The sequence below is a fragment of the Pongo abelii genome, chromosome 11 (assembly GCF_028885655.2).
Source record: "Pongo abelii isolate AG06213 chromosome 11, NHGRI_mPonAbe1-v2.0_pri, whole genome shotgun sequence".
NCBI lineage: Eukaryota > Metazoa > Chordata > Mammalia > Primates > Hominidae > Pongo > Pongo abelii.
This window is the reverse complement of record NC_071996.2, coordinates 67,275,228-67,299,118: the sequence shown is the minus strand read 5'-3', so window position 1 is coordinate 67,299,118 and position 23,891 is coordinate 67,275,228. Positions and strand designations below refer to the sequence as shown.

The following is a 23,891-nucleotide window of genomic DNA, read 5'->3' as shown; positions in this document are numbered from 1 at the left end:
AAGTGAATTTGGAATAGACCTCTAGTGAAAGCCAAAGGAAAATAAGTGCTCATGGTGCTCACTAGCACATTCCCTCGCTCTTGCTCTCTCTCTCTCTCTCTCCCTCCCTCCCTCACTCTCTCTCTCATGCTGCCATATACACACTATAGACATGTATGTATACTCACACGTTTGTATATGTGTATATGTGTACTATATGTATAGAATGTATTTAGAGTAAGGTGAACAAAAGCTGGCCCTATGTCTATTAAATGTCTGAAATGATAACTAAGCATGAGTCAGAACAACTTCTAAGATGTATTTGGGAACCACCCTTGCACAGCATAGTGATTTTTTATATATACTTGAAAAGTATGGCAGGATGATAAATATTGTCCATTTGTTTACATGAATTTAAAAGGGCATTTAGAAGCAAGTGAACTATCTAAGTTCATTTAAGAAATAACAGCTTTTAAGTTGAGACCTAAATTAAATTTAAAGAATCCTGTCATTACCTACATGACCCTTTTCTTACATGAGTTAGAACACAGAGCAGGTTATGTCTTTCTGGGTATATGACAACTAAATTACAATAAAGCTTCATCTACTCATGCTAACCTTATTCTCAAAGGTCTAATGATACAAAGAGGTTCTATTGTCTTCCTGTGGCCCACTTTACATAATTGCTATGTTCCTTAAAAGTAGTAAAAGGGGAAGATTTGAGAGAGGTATAACAACAAAAAATCAACCTAATGAAACTATATTTAAGTAGATTCATTCTTTAAGAATTAATTGAACATACTGTGCAGAAGGTAATATACTAATCAAAAATGGCAAAATTATGTTAATGGTTTTTGCCTCAAAAAATTTTTCTGGCAGATAAGGTGATGTACTTTGGAAACTATGCACAAGGTACCCTGGGGTATTTCACTCCTGCATTGTGCTAGTCACTTGGTTACGTCTTTACTCTTTCTGCCATACTCTACATGCTAGAGGGAAACCTGTGTCTTTAAAAACAACATTTTAAAAAATTTTTATATATTTATTTCAGACAGGGTCTTGCTGTGTCACCTAGGCTGGAGTGCAGTGGCACAATCATAGCTCACTGTAGCGTTGACCTCCCAGGCTTAAGTGATCCTCCCAGCTCAGCCTACCGAGTAGCTGAGACTAGAGGTGCATACCAGCATGCCAGGCTGTTTTTTAAATTTGTTTGGTAGAGATGAAGTATTATTATGTCATCCAGGCTCTTGGCTTCAAGTGATCCTCCTGCCATGGGCTCCGAAAATGCTAAGATTACAGGTGTGAGCCACTGCACCCAGCCAGAAACCTGTGTCTTGTCTTTGGATTTGCTCCACTTCATCGTCACACAGAGATGGGTGTGATAGATCATCATAGCTAATTATTGAACAAAAGGATTTACATGTTTCCTTTAAATATAGACAAGATCCTGAAAGAATTTAAAATAGACTTCTGTGTAAAACAAGAAAGGTTTTTGGATTGCAAAGAGGATGTGCTCTAAATGTAGGTGATGCCAGGAGCAGTGCTTTAGAACAGCAAGTATGTCAAATCACCTGAAACTGAAACTCAGGTACAGGGTGTATGTAGAACTGTCATTATCTAGTTTGCTGGTTGAGTGGTGAGACTCCAGTCAAGGTGTAGGCTGGGGCTCAAGTCTCTACTGGGGAGAGATTTGCTTCCAAGCTCACTCTTGTGACTATTGGCCTGAGATGTCAATTGCCACATGGGACTCCCCATAGGGCAGCTGGATTCTCTCAGAGCAGGAGGGTACCTAAAATAACACCATGGTCTTTTCGTAACCTAATCTCAGAAATGACAGCCCATCACTGTTGCTGCATTCTATTTACTGGAAGTGAGTCACTAAGTCCAGCCCACATACAAAGGGAGGAGACTGCACAAGGAAGCAGTCATTGGACATCATCTTAGAGAAGGCCCACCATGGTAAATGTATTTCCTTAAACTGAGTATATAAAAATATTATTTTAACATGTAGTCAGCATACAATAATTACCAATAGATATTTAATACCTTTTACTAAGTCTATGGAATATAGTGTGTATTTTACACTTACAGCACTTCTCAACTCAGATATTATATTTTCATTGGAAATACCCGATCTGTATTTAGATGTCATGAAATTTATACTTGAAAAAATAGATTCTGGGCCAGCACGGTGGCTCACACCTGTAACTTCAGCACTTTGGGAAGCCAAGACAAGTGGATCATTTGAGGATAGGAGTTCACGATCAGCCTGGCCAACGTGGTGCGACCCTGTCTCTACAAAAATTAGCTGGGCATGGTGATGAATGCCTATAATTCCAGCTACTCAGGAGGCTGAGGCACGAGAATTGCTTGAACCCAAGAGGCTGAGGTTGCAGTGAGCTGAGATCGTACCACTGCCTTCCAGCCTGGGTGACGGAGTGAGCCTCTGTCTTAAAAAAAAAAAAAAAAAAAAAAAAAAAAAAAAAAAAAAAAAAAAAAAAGATTCCCATACTCAAGTTATCCCAAATATACTTAAACATTTTCCAGTAACTGAATCAAGTATCAGTTTTAAAATTCAAATTAAAACTAAATAAACTAAAACTGTAGTCCCTCAGTCACACTAATTATGCTTCAAGTGCTCGGTAGCTATGTGGCCGCCATATTGGACAGCAGTCCTAGAAGTTTTGCTGCAGAAGAAAGGAGGGTAATTACAAGGTACTTGAAAGAGTATTTGGAAGAAGCAGGCAAGTCGTATTTAAGATAATAGAAATCTCTGCATTTTTTTTTTGTTTGTTTGTGCACCTTGGAGAGAGAGATTTAAGGTGGCAGAAACATGGGATGTAATTGATGTGACTATGGATTATTGGTCAGACTTGAGTGGAGGTGCTATGGGGGCAGAAAGCCTGAAGTGATGAATGGCTTGTGGTAGGGACTTGGTATTCCAGGTGTTGAAATGTAAAATAATTAAGTGTGGGAGACTGAAACAAGAGCTTTTCAAAATTTTCCTTTGTGTTTGCCATTCCCTTCATCATTTTTTCCTAGTGTGAATGCCAAGAGAGAGAAAAGCACTTGGAAATGGATCCCATTTTCCAGGCTTCCATTTCCTATGAGCCTCAGAGGAGACCCTTTCCTGTCCAGGAGCAGAAGTGTTCTCAGCATAGGAAGAACTCCCTGGGAATGGGCGTCCTGTCCATGTGACTCTTTCAACCAAATGCTACTTGTAAATTAGTGCAGCCACTGTGCCCTGCCCTGACCCTAGTCCTAACTATCTTGTCTCCATTTCCAGTCTCTAAACAAAATTGTGCATAAATATTGTATGTTAGAGGTAAAGGGGCATGGGATCATCTTGTTCAATACTTGTATTTTGTAAATGAGAAAATGGAAGACCAGAGAAATTAAGTGATTTACTTATGGTAACACAAGTGGCCATTTAGGATACTCCCAGGCCTTTTGATGTCCACTATATTGTTTCTCCAACCTCACCTGGGGAAGTAGCTGTCTCAGTGGTAGGGCTGGGATATGGGTACATCTGGCATCTACCTTCCTGTTTAATGTTGAGGCTTATGGCCCTTGCTAGGGTTATTGGGTGGTGGGGGAGTGGATTTGGTGGGTTTTCATTTGTAGTTGTCCCATGTTCTCTGTGCTTTTGGGCAAATTTCTTAAACCTCTGTAAACCCCAACTAAATGGCAGTGGTAACTGCCTCATAAGATTAAATGTAGACAAAAAGCACCCGTACAGGACTTAGAAGAAGATATTCAATAACCACATTTTTTTTTCTCCTTCACTACCTGGCTTTTGCTCATTCACTTGTTGTTGTTGTTTTTGTTTATTTTGATGAATGTTTAAGATCTCAAAGAAATGATGTAATGTGGTAGTAAAGAGCATTGACTTTAGAATCAGACACCTTGGGTTTAAATTTCAGCCCCACCACTTACTGGCTAAGGAACCTTAGGCAAGTTCCTTAATCTCTCTGCATGTCACCCTCATCTATAATGTGGAGGTGGCAGCACTTGCTTCATATAGTGTAGTAAGGACATGAGTTAGTGCAGGTAAAAAAACATTTTCTAACACACAGTCAGCACTCAAGGATTAGCTGCTGTTGACACTGGATAAAAACTATTTTTTCTTGTGTTCCGTTTGGCTTTTACTGTTGGGACATGACACTAGCATTCCATATGTGCTGCTTTGATGTGAAGAATACCCACTGCCTCTTTGCTTGGTACATTATACCAAGTATAACTGAAAGTTGAGTCCCATTCTTAAAAATGAAAAATTAGATTATTCTTTTCTGATATTAATCACAATTCTCATTGGTCAAAGGAAGCTACAGATGAAATATTTGAGTCCTGTCCCACAGATTATATGGCTTCAGGCAAATTACTGAACGTCTGGGCAAAATGAGGGAGTCTTCATACAATCTAAAATTTTGTCAGTCCCAATTTAATCCCTTCCTCAAATAGGAAAACCACTTAGAATCTTCCTGAGGATTGAGCTCTTTTATCCATGTGGATGTCTTTGGGGCTTATTTAAACATTGGGACTTATTTGGGTGGCCTTTGCTAGGGTTATTGGCAGGGGGATTTGATGGGTTTTCATTTGTAATTGTCCCATGTTCTATGCGCTTTGGGGCAAATTTCTTAAACCTCTGTAAACCCCAGCTAAATGGCAGTGGCAATGGCCTCATAAGATTAAATGTAGACCAAAAGCACCTTTATAGGACTTAGCAGTAGATATTCATGAATGACTTGAATGACTTCTTATACCGCTGGCTACAGAATAGGTTGACTCTCAGCAACCCACCAAGTTTTTGCTCTCCTATGAACTGATGAAACTAATATGACCTTCCCTCCCTTCCTTCCTCAACTAAATAAAAAAAATGCTCACAGAGAACCCCATCTTGTGCCAGTTACAGTTCTAGGTGCCAGCAGAGAATGAGACAGGCCAGGTCCCAGCCCTCCAGGAATTTTTATTCTAGGGTCAAATAAAAAACAAGGAAATAAGTAAATAAGCAGGATGATTTCAGATAGTGATAAATGTGATGGGGACCAAGCAGGGCTATGTGAAGGATGGGCCACGATGGGTGGGGTGGGCCTTGCTACCTTTTTTGAGTGGTTAGAGAATACCTCTAAGAGGAGGAAATATTTTATCTGAATTCTGAATGACCTCAAGGAGCAGGCAATTTGAAGTTTTCTGGTTAAAAGCATTTTGGACCAAGGGCAAAGCTGTGGAAGGCTCTTGGATGTGAAGAGACTGGGTCTATTTCAGGAAAGAATGCCAGTGTGAATTACATGGGGCATTGAAACTGGGAATAACAAGAGGGGAGCTGAGGTTGGCTCATTGGTTCTCAGACTTTAGCATACATCAGAATCACTTGGAGGGTTGTCAAATGTGGATTGTAAGGCCCTGCCCTTAGTGTTTCTGATTATGTATGTCTCAGGGGTGCGGCGTCCAAGTAATTACGGCTGCTGCTCTGAAACCATACTTTGAGAATCACCAGGCTAGCTCATTTGGGGCCTGCAAGCCAAGGAAAAGAATATGGGTTCATCAATGCGTTGGAAGGCCAGTGAAGGATCAGAGAGATGTGATCTGATTTATGTCTTTTTTGTTGTTTTTCTCCCCCACTGACCTAATGGCATACATATTTAAAAGCTCACTCTGACTACTACAGGGGAGAATAGATTTTAAGGGACAAGAGGAGAAAGAGAAGAGACCAGTGAAAAGGCTTTTGAAGCAGTTTGGGCAAGAAAAGATGATGCCTTAATTACCAGGGTGGTAGCAAGGAGCTGGTGAAAAGTATAGAAGTTCAGGATATGTTTTAGAGTTTAGATCCCAAGGGAATTTTTGACAGATTGGAAATAGGAGATAAAGGACAGAGAGGAATTAAAGTATGCCTGCTGGAGTTTTTTTGCTTGAGTTAACTGGGTGGTTAGTGGAGCCATTTGTAGAGATGGGGAATAATATAGAGTAGGTTTGTGTGAGAATAAGGATTAGCGATGAAGAGGAGAATCAAGTTTTGGTTATATAACATTTGAGATACCTATGGGACATCCAAATGGAGATAATCATGAGATTATTGGGAATAAAAGTCAGAGCTCAATAAACAAGTCAGGGTTGGAGATGTGAATCTGACAGCCACTGACATATAGTGATATTTGAAGCCATGGGCTTTTATGAAGTCCCTTGGAGGTGAAGGTTGTAGAAAGAAGAGAAAAAGGCAGAGAATGGACCCTGGGTTGCCCCAGTGTTTAGAAATCAGATGAGGTGAGGATGGGGAGACTGAGGAGTGGCAGTGAAGAAGGAAGAAAACAGTAGATTGTGTGCCCACACAAAGAAGCCAAGGGAAGACAGTCCCTCACAGAGAACTTGAGTGGCTGTGAAATAGTGCTCAGTGTGACCAAGATGAGACAGATAATTGTCTATGATTTGGACCCTCACGGGTTATTGGCAACCTTGAGAAAAAAAAATGCAATATGAGAGTCATATAATGTTTTGGGTTTCTCCTTGTCGATTTTCATTATTGCATATCTTTTCAAGCCCTTTTGACATATTCACTCTTTGAAATTAGGCTCATCAAGAAAAGAGGGCTTTATTGTTTTTAATTGTATTCCCTTGAGCACATAATACAATGTTATGCCCACTTCTGAACAAATCTTGTTTAAAAAATTCTTCTGTTGTTTCATTAAACCCAGACAGAGAAACTGAGAAATTGTGTTAAGAAATTGGTCTTCAATTTATAATTGAAATACATAGTTTAGTGGCCATCAAAACACTGCCAGTTATTTTGAAGGACTGCCTCATCAACACTTACCACAATAAATCCTATGTTTGATTGCCCTCTTTGTGCTGAGAGAGGATTACTGTTAAATTTATTTTTGGTCTTTAGACTGCAATACTTAAAAACCCTATTGTTTTAAGACTGAGAATTCACTCTTATATTTTTGTCTTTAATATTGAAGCCATATTTTTTGTATAGTACTTTTCTGAATGAATCTATAAGAATACTTTATAAATATGATAAATACAGCAAACTGATGAGAGCCCATTGGAGTTGAGTAGCTTATTAAGGATGTAAGTATATCACATATAGCATTTTAAACCTTTGCTTTTTCAAATCAAGACTAGAATTATGTTTCGCTGAGCTCTTTTATTTCCTCTTTTTATCTATTATAAGGATATTATATTGACAGTAATGGAGTAATGATTACAGTGGGCACATGATTTTGGAGTGCCCTGTAAATCAAAATGATAAAAAGACCAATCAGCAGTAATAGTAGGACACTAATTGAATTCTGTATTAAAATGAGGTTATGATATTATCAAAATATATTATTGCGTAATGCAAATTTTGCCTTAATTCTCATTATTAAAATTGAGTATAGAGATAATTTTAATAAAGCAATGATTTGCATAAGCAATAATTTACTGTAGCTTGTTATTTTTGAGCTTGAATAATGAATTTTTGCCCTGATGTGGGGGAGTTTTCTTATTATAAATATCTTTCCAGTATAACCTCCTGTCCACCTACCCTTATGCGAAATTTGCTATTGTTTACTGTTAAGGGGAAAAGCCTCTAAAGAGTAGACTGATAGTCAAACAAAGCCACCGGTGAAGAAAAGCATATGTGAAAATCTATTTGATAAGAAAACTGGTTGAAACATTCTCATTTAAAAGGGGTGAGGAGGCTTCAATGGCAGTTACTCTGATTTTTAAATGTTTAAATATTTTAAAAACTTAGTATTCTTAAGTATAGTTGTTATTGAATGTTAATGTTACATTTTTCTCTTTAGTTCGTATTATCAGAATTTCCTATATTTAGATGATAATACACATTTGATTATTTTCACTGTACTTTTAACTTTGGGTGACAATTTTGTTATTACTTCAGAGCCTCTGACCAAAAAATTAATGTTAGGAGAGTTGTGAGTAGGTAAAAGATATTTTCAAAATTTTGCTGGTGACTAAAAGGTCAAATAAGTTAAAATCTTAAAGCTACTTAGGATTCAGGCCAAATCCAGGCTTCCATCTGGTATTCTTTTCACTAGACTGGACTATGTAGTAAGCAAACTAGATAAACACATTCCTAAATTTAATGTGTATGGATCACAATTGGGAACTAACATATAATTGATCTTACAGGCTCTGCTTATCAAAATTCTACTTTTCTTTCAAGACCTGAGTCTCTTGTCTTTTCTCTTTGAAGCATGCCTTGATCCTGCTCCCCACCCAACACAGCTGGTCTCAGCTGGCTTTCATTGACCTAAATTTTCGTTGTTTTTTTTTTTAAGGTTTATTTCTTACTTTGCTTGTTTTTCTTTCTTTCTTCTTTTTATTATTATTATACTTTAAGTTTTAGGGTACATGTGCACAATGTGCAGGTTAGTTACATATGTATACATGTGCCATGCTGGTGTGCTGCTCCCATTAACTCGTCATTTAGCATTAGGTATATCTCCTAATGCTATCCCTCCCCCTTCCCCCCACCCCACAACAGTCCCCAGAGTGTGATGTTCCCCTTCCTGTGTCCATGTGTTCTCATTGTTCAATTCCCATCTATGAGTGAGAACATGCGGTGTTTGGTTTTTTGTCCTTGCAATAGTTTACTGAGAATGATGATTTCCAATTTCATCCATGTCCCTACAAAGGACATGAACTCATCATTTTTTATGGCTGCATAGTATTCCATGGTGTATATATGCCACATTTTCTTAATCCAGTCTATCATTGTTGGACATTTGGATTGGTTCCAAGTCTTTACTATTGTGAATAGTGCCGCAGTAAACATACGTGTGCATGTGTCTTAGTTGCCATCTGTTTGATGACCCTTCTTTTTCGTTTTGTATTATTTAATTACTCATTGCATCTTCTCGGTTGTATTGCACATTCATTGTGGAAGGATCTTGGTCTTATTCACATTGCTTTCCATTTTTCAGGAACAAAAGTAACAAACACATTATTAAATTGAAATAACAACTGAGAACATTAGGATGTTTTTCCTAGAAGTCTTATGTAAATGCCCTGGTGTGGTGGCTCATGCCTGTAATCCCAGCACTTTGGGAGGCTGAGGTGGGAGGATTGCTTGAGTCCAGGAGTTCAAGACCAGCCCGGCCAACATGGCAAAACCCAGTGTCTAGTAAAAATACAAAAATGAGCTGGGCATGTGCCTGCAGTCCCAGCTACCCAGGAGGCTAAGGCACAAGAATCGCTTGAACCTAGGAGATAGAGGCCGCAGCGAGCTGAGATCGTTCCACTGCACTCCAGCCTAGGTGACAGAGCCAGACCCTGTCTTAAAAAAAAAGTTCTATGTGAATGGTTTTTCAACTAGTGCTTTGTCCTACTTTCCCCATCTTAAAAGCAATTGGCTTATGTATAGTGATTAGAGATGGATTTTCATCGTAGATACAAACTACCTGAGGAAGTAAAACTGTCACACACAGACATCAAAACTGTGAGTGAGAGGAGTTCACTGCAGTGTGCAGTAGACAGGGAATACTTCCCCAGAATTACGAAGTTCTCAGTTATCGCTTGCTAATAAAGCCAGTGTGTATTTTTCATTCATCTTGTAAAAAATAAAACATAATCAGTTAATTAAAAAAAAAATCCCCGACAAGTAATCCTGATATGAAAGCTCATTTTATTTTTTGGTGGTAAGGACTCTTTTCCTTCCCAGTTTTAAGCTTAAGTAGTGCATCTTCTGTGGAAAGTTGTCATTGAATTCACTCTTTCAGCAAGTATCAGTGCCCACTATGCAGCAGGCATAGTCCCAGAGATTCTGTGTATTTGCAAATGTGTGGACAAGGTGGTGGAGACAAGTCCCTACTCTCATGGAATTAATTACCCTTTAACAGAAGGAGACATAAGTATGTTGCTCATTAACCCTGTGGTCAAAAGTAAAGCAGAGAGATGGGGGTGTTAAGGTCAGGAGCAGACTCTGTAGAGGGCCTGGTATTCTGGATGTGTTCAAGGAAAAGGCAAGAGTCCTGAGATTGGAATGCAGTGAGCCTAGGGAGAAAGTGTTAGATAGGGGACTGGAGAGGCCGGAGGTAAGGGAGGAGGGAAGGACCTATTACAGATGGTCTCCTGCTTGTCATGGTTTGATGTATGATTTTTCAACTTTATTGTGGGTTTGTCAGAATGTAACCTCATCATAAATTGAGAGACATCTGGATTTATGATGGTTTGAATTATGATTTTCTGATTCTATGATGGGTTAATTGGGGGTATTTGGTACATTTTCACTTATATTTTCAATTTAGGGTGGATTTATCAGGTTGTAATTCCATCGTAAGTAGAGGAACATTTGTATAGCACTCCAGATCTTTTCTGGTTGAGGCAAGAAACCATTGGAGAATGTGAGAAGTGAGGCAGTGATCTGACTTGTATTTTATTTTATTATTTTATTGATTTATTTTTCCACACATTCAGAGAAACTTCTCTAGTAATGAACTATAGAAATGACCCCTGAAAGTTTACTCTTCTAACTTGTATTTTAAAAAGATCACTCTGGTTGTTTCATTGAGCCTAGATTACGAAGTGACAAGGTTGGGAGCAGGGACACCAGTTGGCAGCTTGAGCAGAGGTATTTGGTGATCCAGGTGGTTCGTGGATTCTGGGTCTATTTATGATATAGAGCTGGCAGAATTTGTAGATGGATTAGATGTATGTTTATGAGAACAAGGATTTTTGGCCTGGACAAATGAAAGAAATGTGATTGACTGAGATGGGAATACTTGGAGAGTCTTTTTAAAATTCATTTTTGTTGCTATTACCAAAGTTACTTTTTCTTTCATTGTACTTTCTGATGAGTTTTTGCTGATATTTAGGTAGGCTATTGACACTTTCATATATGAACTTTGTGCCAACCTACCTTACTGAATTTTCTTACTTATAAAATGTTTCCGTCGATTCACTGATTTCTCATCTCTTTTGACTTCTCTGTGCAATTTTACCAAACCATTTCATTCTAAAAAGTACCATTTTCTTTTATGGCTCTATTCACTTTCCTCTGCCAAAAATATCAGTTATTTCTTGCCTTTTTCTGTGTGTTTCTATTCATTCTCCAAAACCCAGCTTATGTTTCCCATCTGTAAGACATTTCTGGATTCCTAAGAAAGTTGCGTTTTCTTCCTGTGACCCGCAGCTGCACCATCTGCATACCTGTGTTAGAGCAGTCATCAAACTTGATGGTAATTTTGCCTGCCTGTCAATGCTTTGGGGCTATGAACCCTTCAGGAATAGGAACTGAGTCTTACTCATCTTTACCTTTCCTGTGTCTAGCTGAATCTGCTCTGATAATTGTCTGTTATAAAATAAATATTTGTTATACATGAGTGGTCAATTTCCGCAGATTTAAAAATGGAAATTTGAAATTGGGGGGCATTCTTCTTTACAGGAATTTTTATAAGCTTTTATTCATTGTAACAGTTTTTAAAAATTTAGTTTTGTTGCTCTTGTAAAATAAGTCTTTTATGAAGTACAATATGTTTCTATTATTGTACCACTAAGAGTTAAGGGCTTGTTATTTTAGTAAATGAATGTACAATGTAGGAACCTTGCTTCAGTCTTTTCATGATGAGTCATATGTTAAAGGAGTTGGAGTTGTGAGACCTTAAATTTTGAAAGTACCAAATAGGTGGATGTTATATATTTACTTATAAGGAAGCCTTTTGATCTTGTTTGGTTCTTATGTTTGCCTAGCAAGTAAGGATGGGAGGAATTGAAATCTGTATTTTTCTGAGTGGAAATGAGTAGTATTCATTTTTCTAAAACCAATTAGCCTTTTATAAAAGTAATATTTTCAAAAACTTTAATTCACAGTGTTTTAAATAAAACCATAAATATGTCATTACTTATAGTTTATTTTCACATTTTATTTTTTCAACCCATCAAATCATTGGATTGGCCTGTGTAAGTTCAGAATGTCTACTATTTCTGTTATAACTTAGTTAAGAGGTTGTCTTAGTGATGCAAAAATATTTATTAGAAAATTATTACTAATGTTTTTCATTGAAGCAGATATATTATTTATCAAATAACCCATCATAGTTCATTGCTAGGTACAGTGGGAAATAGCCATCTATGTGCAGTGGGAAATACAGCCATCCATAGCGTGCTGCTTTCTTGCTTTCGTTCTTTGAGATAGGGTCTCACCATGTTGCCCAGGCTGGACTCAAACCCCTGGACTTAATGGATCCCCCAACCTCAGTCTGCCGAGTAGCTGGAATCTCTGCTGTGTGCCACCACATCTGGCTAGCATGCTTCATGCTTCTTTTTTGCAGAGAGTTATAAATGTAGATAGAGAGTTGAAACTGGTACCCCCAAAAAATCTAAAAAGTTACATCTATGGAATTGGTATGTGCTATATTAATTCAAAGAAGGAAGAAATTCTGTGGAAGGGGTAGTTTGGGGCAAACAGGGTGGATTTAACTAGTCTTTGAAGGATAAGGTAGGGTTTATCTGAATTGAGAGGTGGAATATACTACATCGGAAACAAATAGGATGAAGGGCCCAAAGGTAAGAGTTATTGTGAAATGAGAGAGTGAGATACTGATCTCTATCCTGAAACATTAAGGATTTTTGTAATTTATCTCATTAAAGAAAATACATTTTCCTCTTGACTTGGTATAGTGAACACACAGTAACTAAATTTAATAGAGGCCAATATAAAATTTCTTTATCATGTTTCTTTTTATGTCCAAGTAATGTAGGCATAGTACTCAAAACAAAATAAAAAGCTGACTGGAAAAGGAAAACAAAATCCTAATTCGACCATCCAACACTAACAGTTAACATTGTTGAACATTTTTTCTAGGTGTGAAAAACCACTACTAGATCATATTTATAAAAATAGATCATATTAAAAAGTTACCTTAAAAATAAAATATTTTGTATTTTTTGTGTTTTCTTTATATTTTAGGAGAAAACCAAAAGCCAAGGCACCACTTCCTCCAGCTGAGACCAAATACACTGGTGTCTCTTCAGCTGCTGATTGTATAGAATCCACTGCTTTCATCATGGAACAGAAAGAAAACATGATAGATAAAGACGTTGAACTCTCAGTGGTCCTACCTGGGGATATTATCAAATCTACTACTGTTCATGGCAGGTACGCTGGAGTGAATGAAATATCAGGACCTCCCCTTCTTATTCCACTATTGAAAGTCTCTGTCATATACGTCTTGATGTTTGTTCTTTGACAAAACACTTATCACTCAGTTTAGTTATCTGTTAAAAAAAAGAGTGCTAAAATGGTGTTAAAAATTTTCTATCAATGTTTTAATCCCAGTGCTATGAATTCCACAAACCCAATTAAATGACTCTTGAAATTTGGAACCCTTTTCATATCTCGTTAGTTATTTAACAAGATTTTAAAAATAAGCCTTTCCTGGAAGAATGACCATTAGTTATACTGATTTTGTAAACCAAACTTACGAAACAAGCCCAGTGACCCACAGGAAAATCCTATCCTTTTCTTCTCAAATTGTTCTTCCCACTTTAAGCTGCTTCTTTAAGTTTGCAAAACTCTTAATTTTAAGAGTTTTATTACTCTTAAAATGTAATACTTTTGTATTTATCAAAACAGTTAAATCTGTCTGTAAATTAATTGGCAGTTTTTTTATTTCATTGAATGACTTAATTACTTTATTTAAATGTGGGTGAGTTAAGTAGAAAAGTAAAATCAAACTTTATCCCAGCAAAAAGGAAAGATGTGATTTAGAAGACTGATATTTTTAAATACCTTTGTGAAAATTGGAAAAATGGAACAAAGCCAAGTGTAATTTTCCATTTCATTTTGAAGTGGAAAGTTACATGAACTATAGACTTGGTCTCGTTCTTTCACCTTCAACCGCCTATTTGTTATCAGGAATCCTGTTTTAGAAATTTAAGCTGTTTTGACCTTAGCTCGCTCACTCACGCACTCTCTCTCTCTCTGTCTCTCTGTTTGTGTGTGTGTGTTATGTATAAGAAAAAGAATATATTGGGTATTGCATTCTTACAATCTGGTTTTGTCTAGAAAAACTCATTCAAGGTAACCTTAATTTTAAGATTTATCATTAAAATCATGTGTAACTTTACAGATTATTTAAAGTAGATGAAAACAAAATAGTTTAGCTTTAGCAAATAATATATTATTTAACTCTGATTAAATTTGAGGAAGTTGCATTTTGCCATTTATTTTGTGTTGAAAGTCATTTTGGAGATCACACATTGAACGCTATTTATGAGATTGAGAAAACTGTCTGTGGTAGGCTCCCACCTGCAGCTGTGGATGGCCTCGTATGTGTGAGAAAGACATCTTGAAAGTTAGAGACAATGGCCATTATCATCAATTCTTGAAATAATATTACTCTGGTTTTAAAGGGATAATGGATCTGGCTGGGGGTAATAAAGGCAATTCCTTTTTTATTTTTATTTTATTTTTCCTGAATTCAAAGTAAGAAAAAAAAAAGTCAACTTTTTTTCTAGTTCTTCAGAGTTTCAGGTGATGTTGGTTTCATCACAAATACTCTTCAAAATTTCTTCTTGGGGATGTACCAGTCATCTCTTTATATTGCCTTATTCTCTGTTTGTTATCAATGCATCTCTGGGTTCTTCAGATTTTTTTTTTTAAACCTCAGTGACTTTAACATCAGAAGCATGTTTCTTCTCTCCATCCTGTCACCCGTCATAGTTATTTTGGGCTTTTCCACATGCCACCTCAAGTTAACTTTTCTTCTGTTTCCTCAACTCTGGAAACCGAGATCCATGGTCAACTTCCCTGTTTCCACCAGAGAATGGTGGAATCTCATCACTTTAAAACGGTTCCATTTCTGAGATCTTAGGGTTCCTTATTTGAATACCACCTTTTTAAACATCTATCTTATCCACTTTCTCTTTAACTGAATTAGTTCTTCATCCTCTTCAAGTCTAATTTATGACTGTTCTGTAGGATGCTGCAGTTTTCTTCATGTCTAAATTTTCTTCATATCTATTTTTTCTTCATACCTGATAGATTCTGCATCAGACATTTCTCCTACATTTGTACTTACAAGCACCCTAGGTTTTTCCCACCCTCCCTCCAGCATGTTTGCCTCCTCAGGTCCCTAAATCTGAGTAACTTTCCATCAATCAGCTTTATGTTTCTGGGCCACCAACTGTTGTTGAATTGCTGCAGTTTTTTTAATCTATGAAAATGTATTATAGCTGAATTGATAGGATTAAATATGATTAAATGAAATACTATCAGGGCTTGGCCCCTATTGGCTTCCTCTTTTTTTTTTTTTTTTTTTTTTTTTAATCGGGAACTGCTTTTCTTAACCTTGGGCTCTCTTCATTTACCTTGCACCCTCAGATTAATCTAAAATTCCTCTCTGTTTGTGGTACTACCTTTGATAAAAGACTGCAGGACAGCAATTCAATATCAAATTAAAGGAGTCCAAACTACCTAGCCTGGAGATTGGGATACCTTATTTTCTCCTCCAAAATTAAGTAGGCTTTTCCTTCACCACCACTCTCCTTCCTTTGTGTATCTTTTTTGTTTGTTTTTTGAGACAGAGTCTTGTTCTGTTGCCTAGGCTGGAGTGCATTGGCGGGATCTTGGCTCACTGCAACCTCCACCTCCCGGGTTCAAGCAATTCTCCTGCCCCAGTGTCCCAAGTAGCTGGGATTACAGATGAACATCACCATGCCCAGCTAATTTTTGTATTTTTAGAATAGATGGGGTTTCACCATGTTGGCCAGGTTGGTCTCGAACTCCTGACCTCAGGTGATCCACCCACCTCAGCCTCCCAAAGTGCTGGGATTACAGGCATGAGCCACTGTGCCTGGCCCTCCTTTGTGTATCTTAAGCTTCACCACATGACTCTTGCTCTTCCTTTGTTCTTCTACAAATACTCTATTTCTTTCACCTCAATACCTTTATGAACTTTTTTTCCCCCTCATGTAACTCACTACCCTCATTTTCTCCAGTTAGTTTATATAGCTCAGGTGATATATTTTATATAAAGGCTCCCTGATCTCCCCAGAATCAGTGATTAACTCTGGCTTCCAAACTCTTCTGACACTTTATATCATATTTATTACATATTGTTCTATGCTGCAATGTATGTGTAGATCTTACCTTTTGAAGAAACCACAGAGCCATGAGAATATCATTACTTTTCTTTATAGTGCCTAGCACAGTTTCTTGCAATGTAGTAGGCATTTCATAAATTTATCAAAATGAATATTGTCTTCCTAAACCCTTATGTGTAGATGGAGGTAGCAACGTAAATGGTGTGAAGAAGCACTTGGAATGAGTCCTAGTTGTTTACCCAGAATCTTTTAAGTAAAGATATTTTCTCCAGGCAGAGAGCAAGGTACGAATGGAATGCCCCAAATTCCAATTGCTTTTTAAATTTTGTTTAGGGCTGAAGAGTTTTTCTGAGAATAGAATTGATATCAGTGTTTTTGTTTTTTTGTTTGTTTGTTTAGACAGGGTTTCAGGCTGGAGTGCAGTGGTAAGAGCTGGACTCACTGCAGCTTCTGCCTCCCAGACTCAAGCAATCTTCCCACCCCAGCCTCCCAAGTAGCTAGGACCACAGGCATGTGCTACCATGCCCAGCTAATTCTTGTATTTTTTGTAGAGATGGGATTTCCCCACGTTCCCCACAAGTATATCAGTGTTTTTACTATGGGGTTTCATTTAGGGACTTTGTTTGCAGTAGTTTTATAATTCAGGCATGACTCATTGATGCTATGACTAATTTTCTATTTTAAGTGTTTGTGATTTAAAGTAGTTGTATGATTCTGAATATCTTAGGAGTGTGATTCTGGGATATCTTAATGCAATCCAAGATGTTTTAGAGTTTGACTTGGTATATCTTAAAAGTGTGACTTGGGATATCTTAATAGTGTGATTAGGGATGTCTTGAGTGTCACAGCTGCTGCTGACCCATTGTTTCACAAAACTGTTTAACAACAAAAAGAAATGTTCAAATAGAAAATTGTGTACTACTACTGAAAAATGTTAACTACCTAATGGGAAGACTCATAATGACAAAAATAAAATTTCTTCATGGCTTTGTTACTACCATATAAAAGGAATATGAAAAATCTCAACAGAATAATACAAGAAATTGGTGGAGGTAATTTTAAGTGTGTGAGTGTTTCTTAAATAAATAGAGTTCTATGTGTAACTCTGAAAAGACTTTAATGCAGTTTTTTGAGACCATGCTTTCTGAATTTGTCTGAATATTTCTTGTATATTTATTTTGATAGTGTAGTATTATTTCTTATGCCTTTATTGTGAAGAATACTATCAGTGTTTGATGGAAATACAGATTTCAGAAACTTATATGCCTCACTTCACTTTTCAGAAATAATTTTCCCACTCAAAATGTATTCTTGGGGAATATTTTTGGAAAGTTCCCCCATAGATCTCATGCACAGGTGGGCTCAGGATGTTCTATTTTGGGGAATGTGAATACACAGTGGTATCTTCAGAAGAATGCACTTATTTGTACATTCATTTTCACCAAAGAGCTTGTTCAGATTAGGAAACACAATGGGGTTGGAGGTAGTCATAGACTTTATGCTCAGGGAGAAACTTATTATCCTGAATTAGGTTGGTAGCCATCTGCCAGCTCAACTATTTTTCGTACCAGAACTTAGTGATGCCATCTCTTTAATGACCAAAAGTCACCATGTCTCTACTATCTTGCCTTCGTGAGGCTCCGCTTACATTAAGGGGGGTTGCCATGCTAACCTGAAAACTCTTGGGCATTTCTGCATATCCTAATATCATGGATGGTTGGACTGAAAGAAAGAGGAATTAAAATATTTTATTTATATATAAGATACAGTGTAGTATAGGTATATGTGTGTGTATGTCTATGTGTATGTATGTATATACGTTTGCACACATACATAAATGTGTGCATCTATGTATAGACTGTATACCAAATCCAAAATCTCAAATGCTTCAAATTCCAAAACTTTTTGAGTGTGAATATGATGCTCAAAGGAAATGTTTATTGGAGTATTTCAAATTTTGGATTTCCAGATTAGGGATGCTCAACTTGTGTAATGCAAATACTTCAAAATCTGAAAAAAATGTGAAATCTAAAACACTTCATGCCTCAAGAATGTTGGATAAGGGATACTCAACCTGTTTCAGTGTGTCTGCGTATCATGTATATAATCGATAAACATCTTTTCACCAGACAAAGCAGTTCTTTGCCTTTCTAGAAATGAACATTAAAGGATACTACTGTTACAGAACTGGTGGCTCTTCTTCTCAGAAGATGCTATACTTCACAACAGCATAAACAGTGGTGTCTGCTAGTACTTGGGAAAAGTTAATTTTTAGTGAAAGTGAGCTTATAGACTAAACAGATATAGAAACCACATAGAATAAGGAAATATGTGGGTACATTTGTATATGATTCTAGGTCTTCATCTTATAGTCAGGTATCTGCTTCATAGGTAATTATTCCTCATTGAATAAGTATTAGTTCCTTTTTCCTCTTTTCCCTTTCTCCAGGCTAAACTTTTAAAGCAAAATGTTCATTTTGGGAAATCTGATAAGATTGACATGAATCCTTCTTAGCCTGTAGAGAGAGCATTCAATGGCCATGCTATCACACTTTCCTACAAGAGGGAGGAAGAAATAAGCACCATTTATAACAGAGGAAGATATTTCTTTTACGCCCCTACCACAAATAGGAATTTGTTTTGATTCGAGCACACGTGAGATATCATAATTGAAAACACAGAGAAAGCACAGAACTCCAAGCTGGAAGTCCCAACTAGAAGTTACAGTTTGTTCTAGACTTGCTGTGTGATCTCAAGCAAGTCACCTCACCTCTCTGGGCTTTTCCGATAAAATAACCCAGAGACATGTCGCACATGCTTTTCAGCCTGATTTGCCTGTCCCATAGCACCAGTTTACAGCAGAGTTGAGCCTAAGCCCGCGGTTTTGACTGGCATAGGGTTGGTCCGCTGAGGAACTCGGGAGCATTTTACATGGATTACAGCGCCACCTATTGGGAAAAAGTAGACTATGAAAAATGACAAAGTTGGATCAGTGTGGGATTTTTGCTAAAAAAACGAGAGTAACAGAACAGTATGGACCTAGACAAATTTCTGAAGTTCACGTCATATTTATATTTATTGAGAAGTGTCTAGTGATGACAAATGTGTGATAAATATATGTATATAATAGGGTAATTTTTTTTAGACTGTCAAAAATCTATAGGGTGGTACAAACCGTGTTTAACTATATAAGATGCTTAAATTTTGGTTTAGATCCTTATTCTGCTGTAATTGCTTAAAACAAAAGTTGGCATTTTAACTGTGCAAGTACCTAAACATAATAGTACTACTTGAGTTTTTAATCGGTACTATTTGAATTTTTAATCATCCTGTCGTCTAGGTTCTGTCACTGCCCTCCCATATCCCCTATGGCTCTGAGCCCAGGAGAATGTTAGCCTCTGTCACCTGCCTGCTCCCCTGGTTGGGAAAGGGGTGACAAAGTATTCACAAATGTCCTCAGAACATTGTTCCTGGCAGGGCCACCCTCTTCCCTTTGCTTTCCTGGCATCTACACCTTATAATAATGACCCTTTTTAATTTCAGTTTTTTAACTTAATTTAATTTTTAAATTTTTCTAGAGACAGGGTCTCACTCCATTGCCCAGGCTGGAGTGCGGTGGTGTGATCATAGCTCACTGCAGCCTCAAACTCCGGGCTCAAGTGATTGTCCTGCCTTGGCCTCCCAAAGTGCTGGGATTACAGATGTGAGCCACCATGCTCAGCCCTAATTTTAGTTTTTAAATTTTTGTGATTACAAGTGCAATAGTTAGATGTTTTAGAAAGTTGGAAAATACAGATAAGCCAAAAAATTGTAAATGCAATTTCATTAAGCAGGCAGATTACAACTTCTAACATTGTAGTGTCTAGCCTTTTATTCTTAGGCATGCACATATATGTACACCCATCTATATGTGCACTCTTCTTTTTTACAACAATATGGTATTATATGGTATGTGCTATTTGTAACCTGCTTTTTTTCAGTTAATGATTTCTATCTTTCATGTCAATAAAATGTTATCCTTTGCCTATATTCAAATTGCCCCAATTATAGTGAGATATATTTGTAGTATTTTTGTTTTTATAAGGGGCATGTATGTGTGTTTAGTAGGTGTGTTCTTAAATCACAATTTTTATGACGGTAATTATTTATAATTAGCTCTGAGTATAACACCTAAGATAAACAACCAGATAGAGTCCAAAGTGGTGACTTTCTAAAAATTGTGGGGTTTTTTACATTTAGTAATGTCTATTTTTAGTATGTTAAGAACTTATCAGCTTAGTAATCTGACCTATTACAATTTATTTTCAAATCTGAATTTCATGTGTTATTTTCTTCAAAATGTTTCTTATAGCATAATAAGCATAATCAATTTTGAGAATGGGTCTATTTGTTTTGTGTACCTGGTACATTTCATTTCTTGCACACACAGAGAGAGCACTGCTTCATTCCTGAACTCATTACTGAACTACGTGGGTTAGCATAAGATTGATAAACATCAGCAGCAATAGAGAATGTTTTAAAATTTCTGTACTATTACTGGTATGTATAATTGGGTTGTTGGTGTGCACTTACAAGGTACAGATATGAAACTAATCCAGGGAATTGTTATTTATTTCTGAAAGAAGTGGGAAATCTCATAGGGATTTCTTTATTTCAAAGAAGAGGTTTTAGAGTCTTAAAAAAAAAATCAGCCCTCCAGAAAATTATTATATTATCTTACAAGAGAAAAAATTCTGTAAATAATGTTAATGCAAAGCAGACTCTGCTGAGTAATAAAATAACCCAAAATTCAATGTGGTGTAATAATATAGAGGAGTGATTATAATGTTCATCCAATCCTTTTCCACTTTTAATAATTTGCCTCAGGTTTTAGATGGACTGCTCACGTGTGCTCCCGCCTTAGGAAACAGGAAGACAGGCATCTTTTCTGTGGTGATCCCGTGGTCAAACCCATTAGCCAACTGCCTTCAGGTGCATCGACTGGGGGATGATTATCCAACCAGAATTGTTATCTTTGGCAGAAGTAGTTTGGCATCCAGGTGGATAATTCTGAGCTCTATTCAAGAGATTATTTTATTTCCTGTGGGTGCACTTGGTGACTAGTTAACCCCAGCGGCAGCTCCGTTGGATGCAGGACCTGCTTAAAAGTTAATGTCCTACTTTTATAGTGTTATGACTCCTTTATGGTAAAGCTAGACAGTCAGTAATTCCCAACCTCAAAATCTTGTGGCCAGGTCAGCTTTCCTGTGTTACAGTGCTGAATGCTGAGGCTTCAATTAAATATTTAAAGCATTCAAACTAGTCAGAGGCTATTTTTGGAAAAGATCTTAACCCTATTTAATGTTTATGTCTCACCTTTGTGTAAAGATGGCATGGCTTAGGCAAAGCAAGCTTATTAATTAAAAAAAAGACAGAGCTTTCACCATGTTACTTTTTTCTAAAGTATATGAACCTCCTCTCAACAAGTTTGCTTTCTCATGTGTCAGTTGTATTAGTCTACTATGCATTTGAGCCCCTTGACTTTCAAGCAGAATTAATCACTGTTTTCTCTAAATTCCCCATTCGACAACAGCGACCTAGCCAGGTGCCTAAAGATTACTAAGATGTGGTCCTGCTAGAGGGGAGCTCACATCCATGTACACACAGAACCCAGATAACTTCTTGAGGTCACTCTGCTGCTTAAGATCTAAGTAAGGCTGGCCTGAACCCCTGTTCCACTTCCTGTAGAAGGTTCGATCCCCTTTATAATCTTATTGTAAACTCCCAAGAGTTTTATATTCTTGGGGCCACCTCTGGCTCTGACTTTGTGCCTTACCACCGCTGGATTCATGTTTTTCGTTTCCGCTTTTGAAATTTCATCCTTTATTTGACACCTCCCAAGGCTACCAGAACCTTAGTGATGGCTTGTAGAGTTACAGTAAGCACATCACATAGTAAACCATTGAAATTTGCATTTTAGGTCCCCTGTTGGGTACTTTCAGCAACACTGCCACTTTGTCCCTCCAATCCTGCCCTCTTTCCACTGGCTAGCTCCTCTTTCTGTCTCTCTTCTTTCTGCATTAGCTTCAATCCTATCAGCTCCCTACAAAATGTATCTAGAATCTGAGTAGTCCAGGCCACCACCATCTCCCAACTAAATTTTCGCAATAACCTTGTAGCTGCTCCCCCAGGCTATTTTGAATACAAAAACCAGAATGTAATCCTTTTAAAAATTAGAGTAGATCACATCACTCCTCAGAACTCTTTGGAAGCTTTCTGTCTCACTCAGTAAAATCTCAAGTCTTCACTTGAAAGGCCTTTAAACACTACAAGATTATCACTCTGATTTCATGCCTATTGTTTTCATGTTAGCTGACTAGTTTCTGTTTTGCTTTAAACACTTAGAGCACATTCCTGCCTCAAGTTTTTGTACTTGTCAAAGCTATCTTTCCACAGATATCCCAGTCCCTTCAAGGTCTCAATTCTGGTGTCATTTTTCAATTAGGACATTCCTAACTTCTTTCCTTATTTTTTTTTTTGTCAGAACATGTAACACCATCTGATATTTTATATATTTTACCTGTTTCTTTTTTCTCTTCTCTCTAGATCAGAGTTTCATAAACTTCATAAACTACAGTATGATCAGAATAGGTTGGAGTGCCTGTCAAAGCACAGATTGCTGTTACTCATTCCCAGAGTTTCTGATTAATGATCTGGGCTGGGGCTTGACAATTTGCATTTTTAACAAGTTCCCAGCAGATACTGATGCTGCTGGTCTATGTATCACACCTTGAGAACCAGCATGTTAGAATTACTGTATCCAGTATGGCAGCCATTCACCAAATGTGTCCAGTTATATTGAATTTAAGTTAAGTTGAATAAAAAATTTGGTTTGGGAGTCCACTATCCCAGTAACCACTGTGTTAGACAGTGCAGATATAGAACATTTCCATCAGTGCAGAAAATTCCACTGGGCATATTACTGTAAAACACAAACCACAGAAAGATCCACATGGAGCTTACTTTGGTGTAAGGAATCAGGTTAGATACACAACTTTTCTTTTTCATCCGATTGTCAGTTTTCCCAATACCACTTATTGAAAATTCAGTTGTTTCCCCAGAAACAATTCATATGCAGTATTAAATTCACATATGTAGTTATGTCTATTGCAGAACTTTCTGGATTGCTGCATTTATCTGTCTGGCAATAGGAATATTTTCAAGACAAATTTGGCTTCTGAAATTATTGAATAAAGAATTGGACCTGGAATTATAAAATGAGAGAATAAAGTCATAAAGAAGTTCTGTGGTTTTCAGTTGCCTCTCAAAGAGGCATTTTTAGTAGAAAACATGTAGGCAGTGTTGAGTGCAAATGTCATGATATAGTCGGCAACTTTTTTCTCATGAAATCTGATATAGTGTGTAAAGTTTCTAGATAAATAAAATGAGGGATAAATTCCTGAGGGAATAGGCCATTATGTTAATATTCTTGACCAATTATCCACACCATTTATTATATTAGAAAATTAATTTATCACAGATAGAAATACCAATGTTTCTACACGAATAATCAAATTGTTCTAACTTTTTAAAAAAACCAAAAATGTATTTTAAATGTTTATATGTTTATACATAAACGATGAAAATTATGGCACAAAAATAGGGATGAAAACCAAACAAAACTTCAGTAATTTTTTGTTTTGTGTTTTGTTTTGTTTTGTTTTTTGAGATGAGATGGAGTCTTGCTCTGTTGCCCAGGCTGGAATGCAGTGGCGCGATCTTGGCTCACTGCAAGCTCCGCCTCCCAGGTTCATGCTATTCTCCTGCCTCAGCCTCCCAAGTAGCTGGGACTACAGGCGCCTGCCACCAGGCCTGGCTAATTT

The 23,891-nt window shown here is 37.2% G+C and overlaps 1 protein-coding gene and 1 pseudogene across 3 annotated transcripts in view; one reads left to right on the top strand and one right to left on the bottom strand.

The window, feature by feature from the left end:
- COBLL1 (cordon-bleu WH2 repeat protein like 1) overlaps nt 1-23,891 on the top strand; it is a 158,183-nt gene that overhangs the window by 86,539 nt on the left and 47,753 nt on the right. For all 3 annotated transcript variants that reach the window (XM_054549409.2, XM_009237785.3, XM_063712837.1), the window contains one exon: nt 12,893-13,081. In XM_054549409.2, the coding sequence (XP_054405384.1) occupies nt 12,893-13,081 (189 nt within the window). The remainder of the gene's footprint in view (nt 1-12,892; nt 13,082-23,891) is intronic.
- On the bottom strand, nt 10,376-10,453 carry LOC112132535 (small nucleolar RNA U3; annotated as a pseudogene).